The 24,516-nt window shown below is 38.0% G+C and overlaps 1 protein-coding gene across 3 annotated transcripts in view; it reads right to left on the reverse strand.

The window, feature by feature from the left end:
• Positions 1-1,366: 1,366 nt before the first annotated feature.
• CTTNBP2 (cortactin binding protein 2) overlaps positions 1,367-24,516 on the reverse strand; it is a 1,390,380-nt gene continuing 1,367,230 nt past the window's right edge. The window contains exons 22-23 of one of the 3 annotated variants that reach the window (XM_044088722.1): positions 13,711-13,815; positions 1,367-2,552 (exon numbers count right to left, since the gene is read on the reverse strand). In XM_044088722.1, coding sequence (XP_043944657.1) covers positions 2,346-2,552; positions 13,711-13,815 — 312 coding nt within the window. In that variant the 3' untranslated portion in view covers positions 1,367-2,345. Of the gene's footprint in view, positions 2,553-13,710; positions 13,816-24,516 lie in introns of those variants that run through there. The other 2 variants (XR_006367010.1, XM_044088723.1) reach the window with 2 other exon arrangements.

Consider the following 24,516-nt stretch of genomic DNA (forward strand, 5'->3'; position numbering starts at 1 on the left):
AACATTGATAATTTAGCTAAGTATTTTTAATGTGATCAATGTGTAATTAAAGAGTGCAGTTTGGTTTGTTGGATTTACTTATTTATTTATTCATTCATTCCTAGAACAAGAACCTCTTTTAGCAGATTCCTGAGGAAAAAAGTTCCAGACAAGAGAAAAAAATAGTGCAATAGGATATAAACTAAATGTTGTTTTCCATTGTTTGCAATACATGAAGCTATACATGTTATTGAAGTTGTAGTTACAATATGTCTCTGTGGTATAGAGGCCGAGTAATGCATTTGTTTAATTAAATTCTATACTTGTACTGTTAATTATGGTATTACTTCTCCTCCTTAATCTTTGAAATGTTGTATGCAATACCTCAAATATAGGAATTTATTTTATTTCACTTTATTTTATTTCATTTTATTTTATTTTATTTTATTTACACTGTGCTGATCAGGTTGGTCCCACTAGGCAAATGGCCTTTTTTCATGGGAGATCTGAGGTGGTATTCATACTTACCAGGGGAAAATAGGCTAGACTGCCAAGGAACTTCTCCAACTTTTTTGCAATAAGTGCTGTGTGTCTTTTGCCAACAACCTGAGCTACCTCCAGTTCAGGCAGATGAGGCCTTACATTAAGATCTCATCCAAAAGAATGGCACACTTAGTAATGCAGCACCCCATTATGGTGCACTACACTGTTAGTATGGAGAAACTATCCATGGTGTGGGAAAATAACCCACAGCTTTCTGATCTTCCAGAATTGAAGACAAGTTGAGTTACTGATATGCACATTCTCAGATATGCCTCCTACAACGTACATTATGTACTTTACACCTTGTTACAGAAAGGTCTGTGTGTCACTTCCCTTAGCTTCCAGTAGGAGGTGCTGTGTTGCAGTCTGAAGGTCCTACTCAACACATTAATCCACTGGTTAGCCTCTCTGTCATCTCTCAGAGGTAAAGCATCATCTTTCCTGGACTGCCAGCTCAATAACGGCTGCCAATAATGTGGGTTTACATACAAACTTACATCCATGCACCAGTTCATACTTATCAAGTATTAACTGATATTGCAAGAATGAGTTAACTATCATCTCTTACTGGAAATTCCAAAATAATTCCTAAAGAACTGTAATGCAGGTGGATCACTGCTCACCTGTACCCTAACGCTTCATAACAAATTGCATCAATTTATATAACGAATGAAAGGAAATTATGCAAATAAACTTGAGGACATATTTTGAAAAAGGTGGGATAATATTCATACCATTACATAACTATACTATTGCAATTATATCCAGTATTTGGTAACCATTTTAAATTATCATTTTTTAAAATCATCAGGAAAAAAGTGACAAATTAAAATATACACGGGAAAAAAACAAATAATTTTAATATTCTAAACAACAGCAAAAAACAAAAACAAAAAAAAAAATCAAAGACATCAAAAAGTATGCAGTGCTCAGGAAATGTGTCAGTCATCTTAATAAACTGAATCAGAAGAAAATACATTACCTGGCCACTGTGTGTTACACACATACATAAAATATATAATAGATTCTAAGTTAGTGGAAGTGATATACAGAGTTGAAAGAAAAAGGTCAGCCAGAGCAGGAAAAAAGTGCACTTTCACTTAACCGGTGAACTGCAAGAGCTAACCGTAAATTAAGTAGACGGCAGATAATCAAAATGTTTATTATGGCTTGTAATATTTGAAAGAAAAGTTCTATGTTTTCAACTCTGTGTTATTTATTGCCACAATCCATTCACTTTGTAACAAGTGAAGATAAATGAAACACCTTCTTAATAATACAAACGGTATTATATACATCAGTATTACATCAGTGTTGTACACACAAACGTCACACTAAACTCTGTGTGTACAACAGACTCCCTAAGTGTCATTTAGTTAAAATGTATGTATATATACATTTACATATTTATATATAGCTATATATGCACACAGTATATACAGGTCTGTATATACAGGTATCTGGTATTCATTCTGCACACAATCACTAACAAAATGTTTACTATTACTTCATCACGCAATAAGTCATTTACATAAGATATTTTGGCAAAACTGAACATTCCTTGCCATTTAGTCAAAACAAACCAAAAAAAAAAAAAACAAAAATAGATATATATTCTTAGCAAAAACATCTGAATATTTAATACAAAAGTAAACTGTGGTCCCAAATATACAGTATAATACAGGGGAATAATTACTTAATATAATTACATATTCAAATATTTTAATTTCTTTGTACAACGTGTAGATGAAGAAAAAAGTGTTCTGAAATTTTAGGCAGCTGTATGCATTGGGATTCTCGTGATTTACATTGTTGTGCAAGTGTCAAATGTCTTCTGCATTGTTATTTATCTCATTCTGCCTTGTATTACTGCTGCTATTAATTCTTCTGCGTATCACATTCTGGTGCTGCTTGGATTTCGTCAGGGGTACAGGAAGATGGGACTTCACCCTAACAGAGCTGGATGCATTTAAAATTCTGCTCTTGTTAGATGTTGTCACTTCACAACTACTAGGAGGACACACGCCACTCTGAAATTAAAACAGGCATATACAATGTTAATATACATTTTAGAAAACTGCAGAGAAGCAAATAAATAGTTTTTCAAAACTTTAAAAGCCACAAAAACACATTGGTATATAAATATAAATAAACAATGACACGACTCTGTAAAAATGCTATGTCTTAACCCAAAAGTAAATGTAGAAATTGTGTGGAGCTTATTTCTGCACTGAAGGCAATATTTTCATACATAGAGAAAAAAAAAAAAAAATATATATATATATATATATATATATATATATATATATACACTAATACTGAGTTTCAGACTTAAAACCCGTCTTGGAATCCAGTGTGTAACTATGTCACTGGTTTTCAACCTCCATCATACCCTTGATGACGGCAATTATCATCTGTGAATATCCTTCTCAGAAAACTGATAATTTTTGACTTCTGAAAGAAGTGTGTTCCTATTAATAAAATAAAGGGTAGCTCTGATTGTTAGAATGGAATACATTAATGAGTGCCTTTAGGGCAGCATGGTAGACCAGTTTTTAACCCTGCTGACCTATAATGTTTGGTAGTCTTGTTAAGGTCCTGACAGATAAACATTGTTATCACATCTTTTATCAGAAGTAGGATTTAGAAATATGTGCACTGAGCAGGATCACCTGCCATGGAGTTGGCATCTGTAAGGGCTACTCCAGATTTTTAGATATGTGCTGACCTCTCTACGTTGGACTGTATGTAACTGCAAGGTGCATGGAATATGACCTGTGGTGGCGATATGCAAATAATGGTTTGAACAAGCATACTGCATGGCAAATGATTCACTGACAGTTTGATTGTATACACAGACCCTGAAAGCCTGTGGTGTTTCTATTCCAAGAATCACACTACTATCAATCAACCAGACTCCAATCCTTATATTGAGAAACTAAAAAACAAGTGCTGTTGGAACAGTATAACATCAGAACAGTTCTGGAGAACCACTGCATCTCATAAGGACATTCTCACTTAATGTGTAAGGTGTGGACTGCAGAGGCTATGAACTGCCACACTTTGTACATATGTAGGTTTAGATCAGGCTACATTTACATGTGGACTAATATTCATAAAGAGCAGTGAGCGTCTGGGAGGTTGCCTTACAGAGCATATGGCACTGAGCATGAAGCTTTCTTGGACACCAAGGTGCTTCCTGTGGCTCACAGACTATTACCCCCACCTCCATGTGCCACCCACTATATTCAGGTTAACACTGACATAACCAATGATGTGCTCATCTGTTAATAAGATGCTAATCTGTCTGTCACACATGTTCAGAGAACAAGATACACAAATGAGCCTCTGACTCTGTATCACACGGTATGTTCCAACAGTTGCTGCTCCCCCAGGATAATCCACAATGATGTTACATCTATGGCTCTAGTCGCTGCATGCAGATATGTCCGGGCCACATAAATGACAGTTTGTCCAGACAAGACAGAGAGACAGAGTTGACACATATGAGACACACCTTGCAGCAGTTTGCATTGCGAATCTGTTCAATATGAGGCAGTGACTGCCATTAGTACAACTAAAACTAACAGCTGGCAGGAGGTACTGGGTCACCATCATGAACTGTTTGCCCATTTATTACTCTGGAAGGTTTTTTCATCTTCTCTGCATACATATACTACCCTTGCTATATGTTACACAGTCACCAAACTATTATATAAGACATTTGTACTGTAGCTTAACCATCACATTACTCTGTATATAATTACACCGCTACCCTCATCAGTTTAGAAGACACCATGGGATCACAGTCTGCCTGCACCCCTTCTGCTGGTAGCTAACTAACTTCAGGTGCTCTGAAGCAGTCTATAAACTACCTTATGATTACTGTCAACCCCTTATTGCTATCAGGCAATGATTCCACAAATGGCAAGTATATATACATATTTAAACTGGTGGTATACTCTACCCTATGGCTACCCTGGCTGAAACTGCTCACTTCACACTTTCAACAAAACACCACACAATCATACCACATCAACATAACTTAAGTTTGGTGTTGATGCAGTGAAGTACTGTGTAGATCCCTCTAAAAGCCTTTTAGGCCAACAGAAAACCACTCAGAACTCAGCTGCATAATCACTTTTCACTTAACAAATTCATTAATATTTCTACCACAAGCACAGGTCATGAAAACCGTATGTAGACTGCCTGAAGATACTAACACACAGGATGACTTCTTTGTTATTATTGATTCAATAGTCATGCATACAGATGCTCCGTTTGCCAGGCTGAGCGATCACAGACTAAAAGTCAGGTATCGCTCAGGTGTCAGTTTTCATGATATCACCAAAATACTTATATCCATTCACTCTAAATATGCATAACAATCTGATTGTTTTACATATCTGAGTGAACAATATTCAACATTCCAATCTGGAAGACATAAAATAGTCAAACTCACTTAATACGTATCCGAGGCAGGAAAGCAGCAAGTTTTGAGGAGTATCCTGCCTTCAATGGAAATGATATCACAACAAAAGCATAAAATAATTAACTTCAACAACTAGGTTAGCAATTGATATCATTTGAGGGAGGTCTAACATGTCAGGCAAAAAGAAAACGGTGAACAGATGGTGGACAGTCCAACCTGTTTTGATAGGGTTGCTAGCACCTCTCTCCCCAGAGATTCCACATATTGGCTAAGACAGTCTCCACCTCTAACCTTCCAACATAAAAAGTCATATTAATGCCACATGGCTCACACTTAAAAGCCTAAACAATAAGCCCTCAAAACCCTTGCAAACATCCACATTTGTACTGTTACTACAATATGGTTCCAGTCCAGTCAAAGCACTCCCTCTATACCCGGATTTCTTGCCTTCCATTCATTTGGACTATCACCAAGGGTATCTGCCCCTGGAAGTGCCCTTACTTCTTTGCAACCTTATTACCTCTCATTTAACTGTACAAAACAATGAACTTAAATGCCTGCATATTTTACTGTTAAGTAAATCTACCCACCACATCACTCTCAGCTACAGAAATCCAGCTATGATTCCTGTAACCCTTCATGCTAACCCTACTAAACTACACTCAAAAATCAAATTTAACATGGTCCTTATGGGTGACGTCAATTAACCATCAACAAACTAACAGAAATAGGTGGGAGGTTGGCATGATGGTTAAGGTGTTTACAAACACAAGATGCAGGATTTGATTCTGACATGGGGTAATTGGCTAGGCATAAAAATGACCCACAAGGGTAGTTAGCCTAGTACTAATCTATGAACCTAAGTATGCACAGATTTTGCTGGAATTCAACACAAACTATCTTGAACAGATAGTACCCTCCCCAATTACAGATGGAGATGTACTCAATTTGGTTCTGACTAACATAGCCCCTATGTGCTCCACATCAACTGTTATCCTGCCGGTGGCTGTTTCTGACCATGATACCACCATTCCCACTTAAGAATCGAGTTCCATGGTTGCCTAAATCCAGCTGCCTACTGGGAATTTCTCTAGGTCAGTCTCCCAAACATATGATGATGATGTAATGAGTTTTAAGTGTTTACCACCTACCCACCCACCTACCCACAGAACCCCATGGCTAAAGCAGCAAAATATACCATCAATTCCTACTGCTACCTGAATTCCTGCATACAGGTATCTCTCACTATCTTTTGAAAATACAATAAGTTTTCAAACAAGCCCCTATGGTGGTCCCTCCCATACAAATAAACTTTACAACAAAAAGGAAAAACCTGTTGGCCGTAAAGCAAACTTAATTCTCCAGGCACTAAAGGTGACAGCAAAAGAGTAAATAAAGAGCTAATGACAATAATCAGAATTTGCACGTCTAGTGGAAATACTGTAGTCCCTTTAGTTTTATATACGGTCCAGTCACCTCCCCCCTTGAGTGCTAGATCCAAATCCAGATTTCCTGTCTCATCCATCTGAAATGTCTCATCCAGTCCATCAGTGCCTTAAAACTAACTACAGGCTTTCTCCACTTCCAATGGTGGCTAGTCAGTCCAGACTTTCATCCCAAGTGGTCTACAGTCTCACTTCATCTCAGAAACCATCCGCTAGGAAAGTTTACAAAAGTAAATGGAAAATCTTTTCTATTTCCATAATATTGCTAATTCAGCTGTCAATGTTCACTGGCAGTGATCTCAAACTTCCATTTTGGAGAGAATCACACTTCCTTTCCTGAGAGGTACTTTTTTTCTTAGACCCCCCCCCCATTCAAAGATCCGACTCCCACTGGAGCATGACTGTCTTGCTACGAGCCCTGACTGAAGCTCTTTGGAACCTGCTACCAAGGTGAACTTAAAATTTCTCACCTGGAAAACTTTTTTCCTGGTAGCAATTCCTTCATCTAGAAGGGTGTCAGAGCTCTAAGCCCTGTCTTGCCAAATTCCATATATTATCTTCCACAAGGACAGGGTTTCTTTATCCACTAGCACCTCCCTTTTGCCAAAAAAAGATTCACAGATTTTAATTAATTAGAGTAGTAATCTACCAGTCTTCTTCCTAAATTTTTGAACAAAAGAGAATAAGTGCTTCATTTACTGGATGCACATAGACAATTATGTTTCTACCTTCACTGAACCAAACCTTTAAGGAAGTCAGCTCAATTGTTTGTTTCATGTTCTAAAGCTAATATTGGTCAAGGGGTTTCAGAAGTTACCTTACCAGATGGTAGAACTGATGCATCTCCCATGTATATAAGCAAAAAAGATTTGAACTTATTTAGACCACAAAAAGCACACTCAGCAAGAGCTGTTTTCACATCTTTGGCCTTCTTTTCTGGGACCTCAGTTGATGACATTTGTGCTGCTGCCATCTGGTCTAATGTTCATACCTTCATTTCCCATTACAAATTGGATTTGCTTTACAGAGATAGGGTGGCTTTCCATTCTGCTGTCCTCTGGAACATAATTCCATGAGACCACCTGTGGAACTAAGTATCTGGAGACTTTGTCCCATCAGTTTAGGAAGAGATGGAAAAGACAACATCAGATACGAAAGATATACACTTAACATAACAACAGATATGTGCCTGTCTCTGTCCTTCCTCTACTCCCCTCCCTCCTTCCCCCTTTCCATCTCAGAAAGTTTTCTTCCTTTGGCTTCTGGTATGTCTGTTTGGGTTGCCGCAGGTATAGCATTATATACTCTTGCAGCTCTACTGCAGATTTATTTTTATTCTGTCATGTAGTTTTACAGTAATACATATTTCTACTTATGTAATTATTCTTACAGGATTTGAGGGCAAACTTGATCTGAGGTAATGTTGGGGACAGGAGAGGATTATGGGTAAGGGGAGGAGCCTGAGATACAGATCCTAAGTCTGAAAAATGTGGCTGAAGTATGACATGAGGTCGGATCCGAGACCCATCAGTTGAGGAAGGACAAAAATAGACAAGACGGATCTAGCATTATGGTAAGTACACAACTTTTATTTGCATTGTAAGCCCTGTTTCCTGTAAGAAAAGGCTGAACTACATCAGCTGAAATTCATAAAATAAAATAAAATAAGATAGACTTTTTATAATTCTGCCTTTTGGGGCTATATCTAAGCTACATGCAGCCACTAAAAAGTTATTCTGGAAGAGGGCAACTACTAACGTTTTGGCATCTCATACAGAATTAATTATATTATTACATTTTTTGGAAAGCCTCTGAGTTTGGCTACTCCATTTTGCTCTGCTTCTCTTTCCACCATAACTCGCCATTACCACCTACCACCCAGATAACTTCCTTCATACCTAAGGTGATCCCAAATTCTCATTCCAACTATTTCAATGGGCTGAACTAACCAATCTTTACATCACAACTCCAGCTCACTAAATCTCCACCTCAAGCAAATGTTTCATCAAATTTGTTTAAATGGGACTTTAATGTTCTCCCTTAGAACAACAAACCATCCCTAGTTCCTACATAAATAGCTGAATATGAAAAAAATAATAAATAAAAATAAATAGCAGAATATATATACCATAGAAAGTTTTAGTAACCTTCTATCTTTGAATGGGCAAGCACAGTGAAGTATGTTCATATTCTTCAAAAAAGTCTTGGCATGTTATATGTTTGCATTTATGGCCAAAAACTATGCATTATGAACTTTGCTTGTACAACACACATCTTTCATCAACTTCATGATATTTCATCAACCTTCATGGCACTTTACAAAATTAGTAAACAAAGACAGTAATAATGCAAACAATAAACAGGATTATCAAACACAATAATAAACTGGGTACTAAAACCAGACAACAAATATGAAAGCTATCCTAGGAGATATACTAAACATTTCAAGGTTGAATAGATGCCAGATAAAAGGTAAAATCAAACAGCAAAATGAAAACTCCAGCAAAGCTAGAACTTCCACTACCTGAAATTGACTATTAAAATGATGAAACAAGTCATAGGCATACAGAGTCGCCAATTAGCTGAAGCACCTGATGTTCATAAGGGTCATTTGCATATATCCCATGTGCCTATGATACAAGAGGTTTGGGAGGTCACTCAGTGGAAGTTCTAGCTTTGCTGGAGTTTTCATTTTGTTTTTGCTGATTGTTTTTTCAATGACCTTCTCACTTATTGTTTTAGTTTGTTATTTGAGATATTTTTGCAGTGACCCTAATGATAATGGACATCAGCTGGGTATAACAGCCCTGTGTTTCTAATGCTTAGTCAAACACTCTGCTTGTGCTGATGAGGTATGCATATCCCCAGCTAATGGGGTTTGGATTTATTGGCCTGAAATTGTCCATTAAAATGAAACAAATCATGGGTATTTATAATTTCCAATTAGCTGACACACCAAATATTCATAAAGGTAATTTGCATATATTAAATGTACTTCTGATACAAGATGTTTGAGAGGTCACTCAGTGGAAGTTTTGCTGGAGTGTTAATTTTGTTTCTACTAATTCTAGACACTTCAAATTGGATTTGATCACAACCTCAGTTATGGGCTCTAATGTGACTAATAGTGATAAAAGTTTACTCTTTCTATGCGTTGTTTCCTTAAGATTGAAGTGCCCGACTTAATAGAAAATTATTTCTGTGAAACACATTTTGTTGAGACTAACATCTTAGCTGGTTACTCACCCTAGCTTCTTTTCATGAGAGGCAAAATTACCTACATCTCCCATAAGGGTGCTGCTTCACCATGCGTTCTGCTAATGGTTATAATTAACTCTGAGCTAGCAATATGTCAGAGTAATTCTTAGAACTAGTGAGTTGCCTGTTTAGTCTTGACAGAGCTGACTTCATAGAAACTGTCTTCAGCAAATTCAATGACATATCCTTTAGGACATATACTGACAGATATACGACTTGGGAAATGATCGAAGGCCAGCGTATCTATCATCCAGATCTTACAATCCTCTGCCAAAAGTCAAAGGAATCTGCTGGGCTCCTAAACGGATTCTACTTAGAGCTCCACACCACCTTCTCTAATGATGATAATAATCTTCATTCCTCAAAGTCCTGATCATAACTCAGTGCCCATTCATTTGCCTAGGATTACTCTTGTACTGAATTACAAAAATAAATACCGTAGTCCTTACACTAGTCAAGCCAACATCAAGACAGACATAGACTGGCATTCTGTGGACTTACCTTGGATTCACTGACATTGCTCTGCTACATAACTGGACATACATCAGTCATTCTTAAACACCACACCGACACTTACAGAAACCATTGTTATCATAAGTACAAAGCCACCCGTGAAACTGTTTTATTGGACAGATAAAAACTGCCCATTTTCCTCCCACCAACTCCTTGAAAATGTAGCTTCTAACTAACTATCACTACTCAACGAACAATAACTGTCCAAGTATACCACAGTGAAGACAATATGACCACAACTTTCCAATAATGTGCCACCGTAGTCATAACACTTTTGATTATTGACATGCTAACTGCAGTCTGCATTGATTTAATGACAGTACCTGTTGCTCTACAGTGGACAGGTAAGGCCTGCCACGGGTGCCAGTGAGTCAAGCTCAGCAATGGTACTGGGTCTGTGTAGGGTGTCAAAAGTTAAGCAACCAGTGCAAGAGAGGAAATGGGGTAACAACAACCACAGAGGTGCTCCCATCAGTATAGGCTGTAGGAAAAAGATAATCCAAAGTTATGCACAACAAGCAGGATACAGTTACCAATGATAACTCAATGCTTTGTCTCCAGCATGGTGTAAAACTATCTGGGTTCCTTTACAAGGTGCCTCCCTGTGGAAAGTATTGACAATAAAAACACCTGTCCACTATAGAATAAGTGATACCTAATTGGCCTTCTGCCCAACAGTTATTACTACCTGAGATGTATGAACAGAGCATGATATCTGGCAGCTGTAGCTAATAGATAGCCCAAAAAGGAAAGGCTTAAATAATCCGGGGACATCCAAGATAAAAAAAAATCTATAAAATGGGAAAATGAGAAGAGGGAAACCTGAATGGCTAAGATATGCTTATTAACTACTAATTTATTTCATACAGCATCCATTGAAATAAAAAGCTGTTTAATTAGGCTACCTTTTCTCTGAAAATGAACTACATACTAAATGTACTGCAGTCAAAAAAGTGGAAGTACTGCAGTCAAAGCTAAACTTCAATGAATTTAAACTCTACTGTCAGCCACAAAACACCTAAAAGTGTTCTTTTTTTCTGTAGGGGATTTGTCTACTGTACCACTCACAAACTCGTACACTTACCACAGATAACAGAAAATAAAAGAAGACTGTTGGTGATACTTCTTAGATTGAAATGGTTGTTTCATTTCTGCATTCAATGAATTAGCCTATTCCCAAGATGTAACTAACTTTATACTACAAAACTTCTTTGTACTGACTGTTTTTTTTAAATATCCTGCCTCCAGTAACAAAGAAGACTAACATACACACAGACAAAGCTTTTCATATGCTATATTTATGATCATTTTGCCAATTCTTCTGGCAACAATATCCTCCAGGAAGGATATTGGTGGAAAAATATGAGAATTTTGTGAAAACTCTGGTCCTGTGCTGGTGGTATCAGACCTTAGTGGAACTTGCGGAAGTCTGTTATTTCTCAACAATATCCTCTCTTTCAGTCTTTTTTACCCTCTTGCTTATGATGCTACAACAACTCCCTGTTTAATATTACTAAGACAAAATTTTTTTTTTCAAAATTTTAGAGACTGATTCTCCACTTATCTGTCAGACAGAATTCAGTAAACTGCGAACACTATCAGAAATGCAGAAATGTTCTTTCTAGATGAATCATGGTCCTCACTATGACATCACTTAGCTTCTGCAGTTAAAAATGACTTCATTTCCAATGCATGATGTACAATAGTCCCAAAAACATATTTTTATTGAAAAACGTTGAAGTCTAAAAGGACCTTTTATTTTTACCTTGACAAGCAGTAACCTCAGTGTTCATGTTAATTTGAAATGGTGTAAGACTTGTCAGACTTTTTCACAAATCAGTTAAAATACACTTTGGAATATCATATTTCAAGTGATCTGTGCAGAACCATTAAAGACAGCCAGTTGTGAAGCTGTTCTACAGTACTAGTAACTGACATCTGCATTCAAAACCATCTACATTCAAATGTTTTCTCAAAAATCACAAAACGCAAATGTCATAAATTAAAATTACATTGTTAATGAGTTGCTAAAACAAATTCCCATTTGCTCTTTCTACCTTAGCTGAATTGAACAAATCCTCAAATACTTCACTATCATCCTAGATTTTACTTCATCCTGTTTCATGTACTTTTATCTCATCTTCAAATAAATCAGCTCCAAATTAGTTATCTTACACAGATACAGGAGCTGTCTTCCTTATCAGCCCCCTGACACTTTCAATAGCTTAATTCAGTCTACATCACAATACAATGCTCTGATACTGAACTTGGCATTGGAAACTAACCATTAAAATCACTAAATCACTAAGCTCGGATGTCAGCATAGTCACTGGTAGACCATTGATGATTGACTTTTACTTGTATTATCTGTAGGGAAAACAAATCAAATTTAAAACAGAAACTACCCATAACATCTATTTACATTACCTACACAACCAAAAGCTCTTTCTTGGTATTATTTAAAAAGCCCCTTTCAAACCCTTCCTCAAACAGTAGTAAATGCACATAAACATCTCCTTCTGCCAGGCCTTTCATCCTTAGTGCCACATTGCTACCAATGCCAATTTTTTGTGCCCATTTATTTCAAATTTATATCTCTCTGTACAGGTTCCACTTCCACCTAAACCTTTAACCATACTTGGAGCACCCTCTCCTGCTTCTACCCATTCTGTAATTGTCTCCTTACCCTTCATTTACCTTCTGCAGTGCTTTTCTAAGTCCCATTCCAGACTTTGTCATTACCCCCCAACACACACACACATACTCACTCACCCACCCACAGTTTTCTGCTTTGGCCCTGCATTTTCTATTTTCCCAGCAGATCAGTCTAGAACCGCAGAAATGAAGCGTATATTCTAGCGTTTTTGCTATGGCTTGCTAACAATGATTTCCTTGGTATTCATTTAGATGTAGGTATCCCCAGTTATTAAGTTTGTGCCTTGGAAGAATAATGCAATGCTTTGAAACAACCGTAATGTGCAATGCCAGCTACAATATTTCTGTCTAGTCTAAACAACCGTAATGTGCAATGCCAGCTACAATATTTCTGTCTAGTCTTGGTTAAATTAAGTCGGGGGTTACCCTGTTGACAAAAATACCTCCTTACAAAGCAGAGCTAATTCCATAAAACAAATGGCAGGAAAACTACCAAACTGCAATACCTGAAATATAGAATAAACTAAAATTTTAATCAGAACCCATTCTTTTCATGTAACTTCCCAGTCCTTATATTAAGTGAGGCAGTGAAATCATTTATTAACTTGTGAAGCTCTGACATTGCTACACCCGTCACTACTTTAGTTGGTGCCATTAAAAAAAAAAAACACCAAAGTGCATAAGATTTTGTCATCTAAATGACTGTTTTTTTCCTCTTTGATTACATTAATTATGCCACAACTTATTAATATTAACTTCTTTAATGAACCTGCAAGGAAAGTCAAAAATAAAAGCAATCTTTGTAATCACTTTAACCGAGTAATCATTGTATTCAAATACAAGCTAAGCAGAAATTAAGCCTTTATTTTTTAATTTAACATTTACCTGCTGTAGCATAACAGATGAAGATGCATTTTCATGTTTTCCTGAGAGCATGGAACCATTTTGAGGGTCTGAGACCATTAGAAAGTCATTGCTGGCATTTGCAATCTGAAGCACATTAAAAAAAAAACATCGATCAAGTCGCACTACAACACACTTTTGTATAATCATTGTATATCTGTGTTCTAGTTATTTAATTTCCTGCACTAAGAATTGTTTTATGTTATTTATGGATGCATTAAAATTTATAAAGAAATCATATTAACTAGAAAATAAAATTAACAACTACTGTATTTGTGGTTCATAAAAATGGAATTCCATTTCTATAAATTTAAGTTAGTGTGCTGCTCATTAAAAACAAAACACATATCAAAACCTGCTTTAGTTGATGAACAGTTGTGTAGTGTACCCAGCAAACATCATTACTGTTGTCACTCTGTAACATTAGGTTTACCATAGAAACTACTGCAAATAGTTCTTGTAAAGTTTAGTTGATGGACAGTTGTGTAGTGTACCCAACAAACATCATTACTGGTGTCACTCTGTAACATTAGGTTTACCATAGAAACTACTGCTGCAAAGTTCTTTGTAAAGTTTTGATGGATGACAGTGTGTGTAGTGTTAAACAAACATCATTACTGGTGTCACTCTGTAACATTAGGTTTATTTAAAGAAACCTACTGCAAATAGTTCTTGTAAAGTTTAGTTGATGGACAGTTGTGTAGTGTACCCAACAAACATCATTACTGGTGTCTGTTGTAATATTAGGTTTAGATAACTAAACTAAAGCAAAGTTGTGTTTAGTTGTTGGACAGTTGTGTTGTGTAGTGTACAACAAACATCACACTCATTATCATACTCTGTAACATTATTAACTACTACCATAGAAACAAGTTTAGTTTAGTTGATGGACAGTTTGGTAGCCAGGTGTACCCAACAAACAACAACAAACATCATACTCTTGTCACTCTGTAACATTAGGTTTTACCATAGAACTAAGAGAAAGAAAGAGTTCTTGTTTTGTTTGATTGATGTTGTGTAGTGTACCCAACAAACATCATTACTGGTGTCACTCTGTAACATTAGGTTTACCATAGAAACTACTGCAAAGAGTTCTTGTAAAGTTTAGTTGATGGACAGTTGTGTAGTGTACCCAACAAACATCATTACTGGTGTCACTCTGTAACATTAGGTTTACCATAGAAACTACTGCAAATAGTTCTTGTAAAGGGAGATGGTATACATGTTAACCTCTTCACTGGCAGCACCTTTAAATATCTTCTTTTATTGTCATTGTTTTTTTTATTTGTTAAGCTGAAGTGTAGAGGGTTTACATAGGGAAGTGGCAAGAGTACTACATATAAACTGCAATTATGTTCTAGGAAACAATCTGAAAGTGTTACAGATGTCCAATATAGTTCACAAACATCACACAGTGAGGCCAGCATGGACAGCTGAGACAGGTGAACTCACATGCTGCATTGTAGAGCCAAAGACATTTTTTTGGACATGTGCATTCTTGCCATATCACCAAAACAAACTACAGTGCTGAAGCTACACAGAACGTATAGAATGAAACTCTGAAAGCTCCAGCAAGTAAGCCTTCTAAGATTAAAACTGTGACAACAGGAGATACTGCTAGCACAACTATCTGGAATTTTGTAAATAATTATAGGTACATAGGTTCACAGGTGTGTACTAGGCTAATGGCCCTGGAGCCTTTACAAGCCTAGCCCATAGGATTACCCTAGCATTGTGCCACCCAACCTTAGTTCCCAGTGCCTCTGTCGAGTAAAGCCACTGGAGTGATCCCTGGGGTGAATTTTCTGTTTCCTGTCCACTCATCAAGATTTCTTTTGAAGAGGGCCAGTGAGGTGCTCTGCTTGACATGTATGGGAAGACTATTCCATAGCATGGGCAGTCTCTGGGTTATGAACCTGTCCCTCCAGCATGTTCTGTTGATTGTGGTAACAAGGTTGAGGTCTCTGGAGCATGTGGTGTGGAGGGATTGGGATTTCTTTAGATGTAGCATTTCTAACAGAGCTGGGTTAGACATGGCTTTGTAAGTCAAGCAGAGATCGCCTCTAAGTAGCAATACGAGACAGAGAATAGTTGGAATTTTTTGAGTCTGTCCATATAGGACAAATGTTTAAGGCCTATGATCCTCTTTGTGAGGTACTTTTGCGGCCTCTCCAGTTATTGCAGTTGTTTAGTGAGGTACATGCCAAACAAGGCATTATACTCAATGATTGGCCTAATGAGGGAAGAGTAGAGGGAAACAATGATCTCTTTTTTCCTGGATGCAAAACCCTTAGTAATGAGATATGCCACACAGAAGGACATTCTGACCACAGTGGCAATGTGGTCGTCAAAAGAGAGGTTGCTGTCAAAAGGTGTTCCCAGATTTCTTATAACACCTTCTATGTTCAGTGGACTACCATCAATGTGGTAATTCATGGGAACTGGGTTTTTCCCAAAGGAGATGATGACACATTTTTTGGCATTGAGCTTAAGGCCATGGTTCTGACACCAGTCGTTGGTCTCAGTGAGACCTTTCTGTAGGATGTCAACATCACTTTGGGAGTTAATAATAGCTCCAAACTTGCAATAGTCTGTGAAATTTGTCAGCCAAAGTCCCTTCGTGCTGGCCTGGACTTCTGAGAAGTAGATATCAAACAGGAGAGAACCCAGGACCGAACCCTGTGGGACTCCACTCATGACTGGTCAGCAGCCTGACTTGGAGTCAGCTACTTTCACACTGTGGGTTCTACCTGTGAGCCAGTTTGCAACCCACCTAGTGATACAGTGGTTGATGCCTAGCTTGGTGAGTTTTTCTATGATTCCTGAGTGGGGAATGGTATCAAAGGCCTTGGCCAGATCAAGGTAGGCTGTATGAACCACCTTGCCTTCATCCATAGCTCTGGTGACTGACTCAAAGAAGTTGACCAAGTTGAGTAGGCATGATCTACCCTTCACAAAACCAAACTGTGTGGGATCCAGAGTTTGGAGATTCCCTATATCCTTGTTTATTAGGTCCATGATGATATGTTGCATATCTTTTATATGAGACTCGCCAGGCTAATGTGGCAATAGTTCTCAGGGTCTGTAGTTGCTCCTCTCTTGTGGAGAGGGATGACTGTAGCAGTGCACCATTCGGTAGGACAAAGCCTGAGGTGAGGCTGTGACTGAACAGGGCACACAGGTGAGGTGCCAGTTCACTCTGTAGTTCATATAGAACACAGCCAGGGATACTGACAGGTCCCATAGAAGCTGTATTCTTGGCCTTGGACAGTGCTATTTTTAACCTGTGCAGCAGTAATACTGATTGCCTGGCAATCTACTGGTATTGTGACTGGTCCTTTGGGGGGTAAAGTTGGCACTGAATCTGTCAGTCAGTATATTGGCAATATCTGTTGACTCGGTACAGGAAGTACCATTGTGCAGTAGCTCAGAGCAAATATGGATATTGCCATGGAGATTCTTTATATAACTATAGAAGGCCTTGTAGTTGTCTTTACTATCTGCTGCAATTCTGTTTTAATAGCTAGCTTTAGAGGGTTTGATGAGGGATCTCAACTTTTTGTTGAGGCTGATAAGGGAGTTTTTCCAGTCTTGGGACTTCACCTTATATCGCATCAGTTTCCTCCTTCTGTTGTAGAGTTTGTTTATGGCAGGGGACCACCAGATTGGCTTCCTGGCTTATATGTCATCTGTGAATATCAAACTGATTTATACAAGATGTTTGTGTTACAAATGTATTAGAACTATATGTCATGTGTATATCAAACTGATATGTACAGGTCTTTGTGCTGAAAAGGTATTTGTAAAGTGCTTGTGTTTGAAAAGTATCCACAGTGCGCCCTACTGGAGAGAACAGAAATGTACATGCATTATTGTAACTAACTGTTTAAATGTATATGCTTAACAGAGGAACCTGGAAGGCTAACCTCAGTCCAGTAAACTTTAAAATATCTCTGAAGTTAAATCACTTTACAGGCTAGGCCATAAAGATGCTATCTCACAGGCTTCAATGCAGCCAGAGACACAAAGTCTGTACCAGGAAGCTTTCTGTATTGTCTCTGGGGTGAACTAATTACTATACTGGAAGCGTGGAGGCATGCAATTGTTTTACGACTTACAGCTATTGCCACAGTTCTGAGCAAAAGCCCTTGTGTGTGTATTTTACAGGTAGATGCTAAATCCTACCAGGTTCCAGTAATGGGAGTTTGAATGGGAACTAGAAGTCAGATGACTAGAAGTGATGTCATTCTGCAAGCTATCCCAGAAGTAATATTTTAGATATTATCTTGAGAAGTCTCTTAGTGAGACAGAGCATTCTGTATTCTGTCTTGGGCATGACAACAAGAAGGACCATTCACCACATCATCTGCCTTGCTCTATTAAGTAAGTAGGGAAGAGTAATCCTCTTAGATTCAGTCAGGAATATAGTGAAGCTTAGTTTAGATATTGTTTTTCTTTATTTATAAAAAACAAAACAGGTAAGAGACTAAACTCCAAATCATGACTTAATGTTAGCGCTTTCGTCCACTAGCATCAATGAACTTCATCAGACAACCATACTTAATTCACACTGCTTATATACAATTCTTCAATTACTTGAAAGTGATGTAAACCACCCCTTGATACAATTTAAAGACACAGTAAAAAATATGTATACATATACTCAATACCATGATGTAAAAACAATAAAATACACCATATCAAATATAAATATATGTACAAAAAATAATAAATAAGTGTGTCAAAGATAAAAATGAACTTCACTGCCTATCCAAAGATTTCAACTTCAATACACATTTTATAGAACAGGCATCACTGAGGCCAGAGCAGGGTATGATCATTCAATCTCAGCTGCCAAAGCAGCTCCCTTTCTTCCAATTTTAAGGCCCAAGGTCCCCCCTCTGATGTCCTCACACACCTGATCAATAACAATAAATGAAAACACATGATTGGGGTATAAGTTTATGTGCTTAGCCAAAGCATTATTCATATTTAACTTATTCACACTATAAATATGCTAATTAATTTGTTGTTTAAAATGCCTTTCTGTCTTTCCGACATAAAAGGCTCAACAAGTCTTGCACGTTGCAAAATAAATAACCCCCTCAGAATCGCAATTAAACTTGCCTCTTATATGATACACAATGTTATGAACCATAAATTCATTTACCTTAATATATTTACAAAAATGGCATTGCCCACATTTAGACATGACAAAATTATTCACCTGTTGTTTAGTGCCCCTCTCTAATAAATATTTAAGGTTAAGCCCTCTTCTAAAAATAAATTTAGGTTTATCATCCACTTTATTGCTGATTCAGGTGTCATCTTTTATAAGGGCCCAGTTCCTATACAATATGTTCCTTATCATGTCCACATCCATTGAATAAGTTGTAATAAAACCCACATTATAAATGGAAGTAGAAATACAGGCATTAATTCTATCACTACTAGTGATAATATCACAAGTACTATAGTAATCAATATTAGTGACCATATCACTCACATTAAGAGAAACATTCGCAACAGTTGGTCCCATATGTAATAATGGTTTGAAAAAGCTAAGTACTCTTTTTCTATTAACTTCATCAATCAATTGGTCACTCAACTGTACTGGATGTATTCTTTTCAGAAACATGTTTTTGAGGAGACTACACTCAGTTTTAAAATCCTCATCTAAAGAAATCACTTGGGCAGCCCTCAGAAGTTGACCCTTGACCACGGCTTTTTTTTTGATAATAAGGATGGGAGCTGTCATAGTACAAAAAGGCACTGGAATATGTAGGCTTACGAAAAATCTTAGCTGAATACCTACTATTTAAAACATCCTTGGAAAGCTCAACATCCAAGTAGGCTATACAATTTGTTTTAAATTCATATAGGTTCATATGTTGGTACTAGGCTATCGGCCCTAGGGCCTATACAAGCTTAGCCATAACAATTCCCTGGATATTTCTTCCCACAATATTTACTTCTCTGGACCCCTGTCTAGCAGTGCGAATGACATGATCCCCGGGGTGAATTTCCTATCTCCCATCCAGTCATCAAGGTTCCTTTTGAAGAGGGCCAAGGAGGCACTCTGCTTGACATGTATGGGCAGTCTATTCCAGAGTATGGGGAGTCTCTGGGACAGGAACCTATCCCTCCAGCATGTTTTGTTCATTGTGATGACAAGGTTTAGATCCCTGGAGTGTGTGGCTCTGAGGGATTGGGATTTCTTTAAGTGGAGCATGTCCAACAGCTCAGGGTTTGACATGGCCTTGTTTGTTAATCAGAGATTGTCTCTGAGTAGATGATATGCCACAGAGCATAACTGGAGTTTTTTTTAGACGGTCATCATATGGCATCTGCTTTAGGCCTGTGAATCTTTTAGTGAGGTATTTCTGTGGCCTTTTCAGCTGTTGCAGATGTCTTGTGAGGTACATACCAAATGGGGCATTATACTCTATAATGGGTCTAATGAGGGATGAGTACAGTGGGACAGTGACCTCCTTTTTTCTGGATGAAAAGCGCTTAGTGATGAGGTGTGCCACAAAGAAGGATTTCCTGACTGTTGTGGTGATGTGGTTATGGAAAGTGAGACCACTGTCCACCTGTGGTCAATAAAAGTAGCCACAGAATTTAAGTCGCCCCTCCAAATGATAAAAATGTTGCCCCAGTATCTAGTATACCACTGGACTCTATTCTTAAACATCTCATCTTTGAACAGAAAAGGCCTTTCCCAAAATGCCATAACACAATTCACAAAGCTCCCACTACAAGGGGAGCCCATCACCACACCAGTTTTTTGTAAATAAAAGTCCTTATTAAAAATGAAGAAATTACTGGTCAAGACAATATCAATCAAATAATCAAATTTATTTCAGTACTGTCTACTAGTACTGTCTACTCCTTTGTCAAACAAGAATTCCCTAACCCAAGTCAAACTAATGTCTTGTGGAATGACAGTCTACAGGTCATTCACGTCTATGGTTAGAAAATTAAATTCAGCATCAAACCTCAAATCGTAAACTGACTGCAGGAAAACCCAAGAATCAAAACAGATCTGTGTCGCATTCTCTAAGTATTTTTTCAATTTACTATCTAGTAAAGGCAGAACAGTTGAAGAAGCTAGAGGTGTTGGAAATGAAGTGCCTGAGAAAGGTGGTAGGATGCACACTGCGGGACAGGCGAAAAAATGAGGACATAAGAGCAGAAGCCAAAGTCGCTCCAATTGCAGAAAAGATCAAAGAAAACAGATTACGATGGTATGGGCACATGTGTAGAAAAGCAGAAGACAATCTGGTGAGGGAGATTTGGGACAGGCAGGAAGAAGGTAAGAGGAAGCGAGGGCATCCAGCAAAGAGGTGGATGGATTGTGTGAAAGAAGATCTGCGACAGTCAGGCATGAGTGTTGAAGAAGGCAGGAGAGAGGCACTGAATCGAGAGAACTGGCGACAGTTAATACGATACTCCGACCCCATGTAAATGGGAAAAGGGGGATGATGATGATGATGATGATGACTTTACCACACCCATAAGCGATAGACCTCCTCCCATCCACAATAGGTCTAAAGGGTGGATTTAATAAATCCTTATGGATTTTAGGCAGGCCCAAAATTACTGGTATAACAGGGGATGTGATGTTTATATAATTGAAAGTGTCAATATCAATACTAGCTTCAATGAACAAATCAATAATCAAGCTTTTAACACGCTGGTAAATAACATTCACAATATTCCTAGATACTTTTTCATATGCCTTCCTCAGTCAATAGTTGTTGCATTCTATTACCATAATCTGATTCATCCATAAAGATAAGGTCTCTGCCTTTATCTATTGACTGGGGGGCAGGTTATCTGATGAAGTTCATTGATGCTAGTGGACAAAAGTGTTGACATTAAACCGTGATTTGGAGTGCAGTCTCTTGCCTGTTTTGTTTTTTGTCAGTTTGTTTGCCTTAACTGAAGTTTGTGTCATTTTTCTTTATTTGTCTGAGCCTGCTCTTTGATGTTATTTTAAATATTTCCTGTGATTTGAATTCTGATGTCACTTTGAATATATACTTAGTATTTTCTTGTTCTTTTAATTATTATTAAATATATTTAAACATTTCATTGTGGCTGATCTTTGTAGAGATATTTAAGTTTTGAGAGTATTTGCATATTTATTTGGTGATACTGTGTGGGCCACTCCTAATATCCTTGCTCTTGGTCAAACTACCATTTGTATTAATATTAATTTCACTCAGTATATTGGGTACCCTTGTAAGGGCCCTAAAGTATCTGGCAGGAGTGTCTGGTGGCGGTGGTAACTACCTTATAGTCTGGGCAGAAGGAGGCATAGCTAGTAAACCTGTGCCAGCCTTTCAAAGGAGTGTGTGTGTGTGTGTGTGTGTGTGTGTGTGTGTGTGTGTGTGTGTGTGTGTGTGTGTGTGTGTGTGTGTGTGTGTGTGTGTGTGTGTGTGTGTGTGTGTGTGCGTGTGTGTGTGTAAATCAAATCTCGAGGAGTGTGTACATCAGTTACTTGGGCAGGGACACAAAGCACTGGTGGACAGAGAGGGTTCTGGAGGTCTTGGTTTGGATACTCAGCTGAGATCTCAAATCTATAGCTGTGCCAGTGGGGAGTCGTATTGGGGATCTGGAGAAAGAGGGAGAAACCAGCCCTGGACTGTGTTCCTCTTGTGCTCTTAAGGGAAATGGTTCTTGATTGTGCTTGATGCAGAGAGCTGCATCTGGAGGTACTGTGTGTACCTGTTATCCTGTCAGTGAACATCCCCCATGGGTGCCGGTGGTGAGGATTGAGGCTCCTTGATTACTGGCCCAGAGGTGGATGGTAGTCACAAAAAACATGAAATAAAAATTGTGCAGTTGATTCAGACATTGCAGCTGCTGGTATAAATGAGGGGTAGAGAATTCTGGTTCACATGATGTATGCAGTGAAGGTTTTCAAGCTTTCTGATGAAGAGAGGCTATAGTTTATGGGTATCAGTAACAGCTCAAACACCACGCAACCATTCAAGTTTTGCAGGTAATACTAAGGGCTAAATCTCTGAAATGACAACAACCAGCTCCATGCGCCAAGGGTACAGGGTTTGAATGTTTCCACTGTCATTTCCCTCCTGTGTGGCTTTGGGCAAGTCACTTATCCAGGTAATAATCTAGGGCAAAAGGAAATTTAGGCTCAACTCCTTAATGGTCTCCTGGACTGTATGCATAGTTATTGTCCAGATTTTTGCTTTATATTTTTGGTCTCTTTTTCATAAAATCTGTTGTCTACTGGCAAATCACTGAGGGTTAACGTAACCAAATAATGTCAAACATTTGAGTTTCATTCTTAATATCTTTCAGAAAGTGCATGATAACTGCAAATTCTGTTATTCTAATGACTTTCTAAGTTCACATCAGTAATATTTAAAATCTGTCCCTGATGTTGGGTCTTTGTTCCCTCATTATGTTTGCATTATCCGAAATTCTTGCAGTAAGAGGTTCAAAGTTATGATATTGCTACAATACAAAACTGTCAGTCTGGCCTTGTAGGTTCATCTTCTCTTTAGCCACAAGGCTGGTATGTAGTAAGCATTGCCAGACAAGCCCTTTCTAAACACTTGTAAAATAAACAGCAGTATTTGTGCAATTAGGGGATTCAGTTACACCTCTTGCAACAGTGCAGTCACATGACCTAAACAAGTAATAACTGAATAAATCACCCTAAGACATGCCATTGAAGGTCTTACCTATGATTATACAATAGGCTTGTACTAACATTTTAATTAAACTGGCATTTTTGAAATGAGACTGCTTGCAGGATTCAGTGCAGACAAGTAGCATGCTTTATCTGTGAGAATTCTGCAGCCCTAATCCACACCCATTAATTATCTCAGCCATCTTCCAAATGTTATGCCAAAGCAAACCTAAATAAATAGATAATGACCCAGATTAGGTAAATACAAGAATGATAAAATAAGAGTGCAAATTTAGAACATTTACCATGAGGTATACATGCATCTAGTTTACTTTACTGAATTTTAAAATTGTCAAAATTCATATGGTCAAGACAACATGACTGATAATTTAAAACTTTAAAAAATAGCTATGAAAAAGAAACAGCAGTTTTGCAGGGAGGCAAGCCCCCTGTAATGCCCTCACCCCCTGCTAATTATATATACTAACTCTGAGATCACACTACAGTGGGGCAAGGGCACATTCCCCGATCCCCACTGTACAGTGATCTCCATGCAATGCTGTTTCTTTTCCATAGATATTTTTTTCAAATTTTTAAACTGTCGCTCACTTGGTATCAACAAATTAATTTTGACAATTTAGAAATTTGACAAAGTAAAACTGATGTGGTATGTGGTATATACGTGGTGTACTCTTGTGATAACCATTTATGATTCCGGGACAGCCCTACAGTGGTGCTTTAGCATGAAGATGTGCAGCAGTGTGGTGGGCTGTCTCTGTGACCATGATAAGTGCTAATGAGGCATTCTGGGGAAGTAGCCTAAGCTAATTAGTTATTTGCTGCCTCCAGAAAATGTTGGCAGTAAGGGATTCAGAGAAATGAATGCTTGTATTCATGAATACGGCCAAAAGCTTGTGTTCACCCACTGAGCTAGATGTAAGAGCAGGGGAGTTTAGTGGACAGAAAGTGGTGTGTCTGTGTGTGTGTGTGTGTGTGTGTGTGTGTGTGTGTGTGTGTGTGTGTGTGTGTGTGGGGATAAGTCTATACTGAGTTCCTTCGCGGTACTTTTATAAAATAAAGAACAAACGTTTTGCAACACTAAATATGTGGGGTTTGGCAGACAT

Source organism: Protopterus annectens, chromosome 11.part0 (assembly GCF_019279795.1).
Source record: "Protopterus annectens isolate FY-2018-M chromosome 11.part0, PAN1.0, whole genome shotgun sequence".
NCBI lineage: Eukaryota > Metazoa > Chordata > Ceratodontiformes > Protopteridae > Protopterus > Protopterus annectens.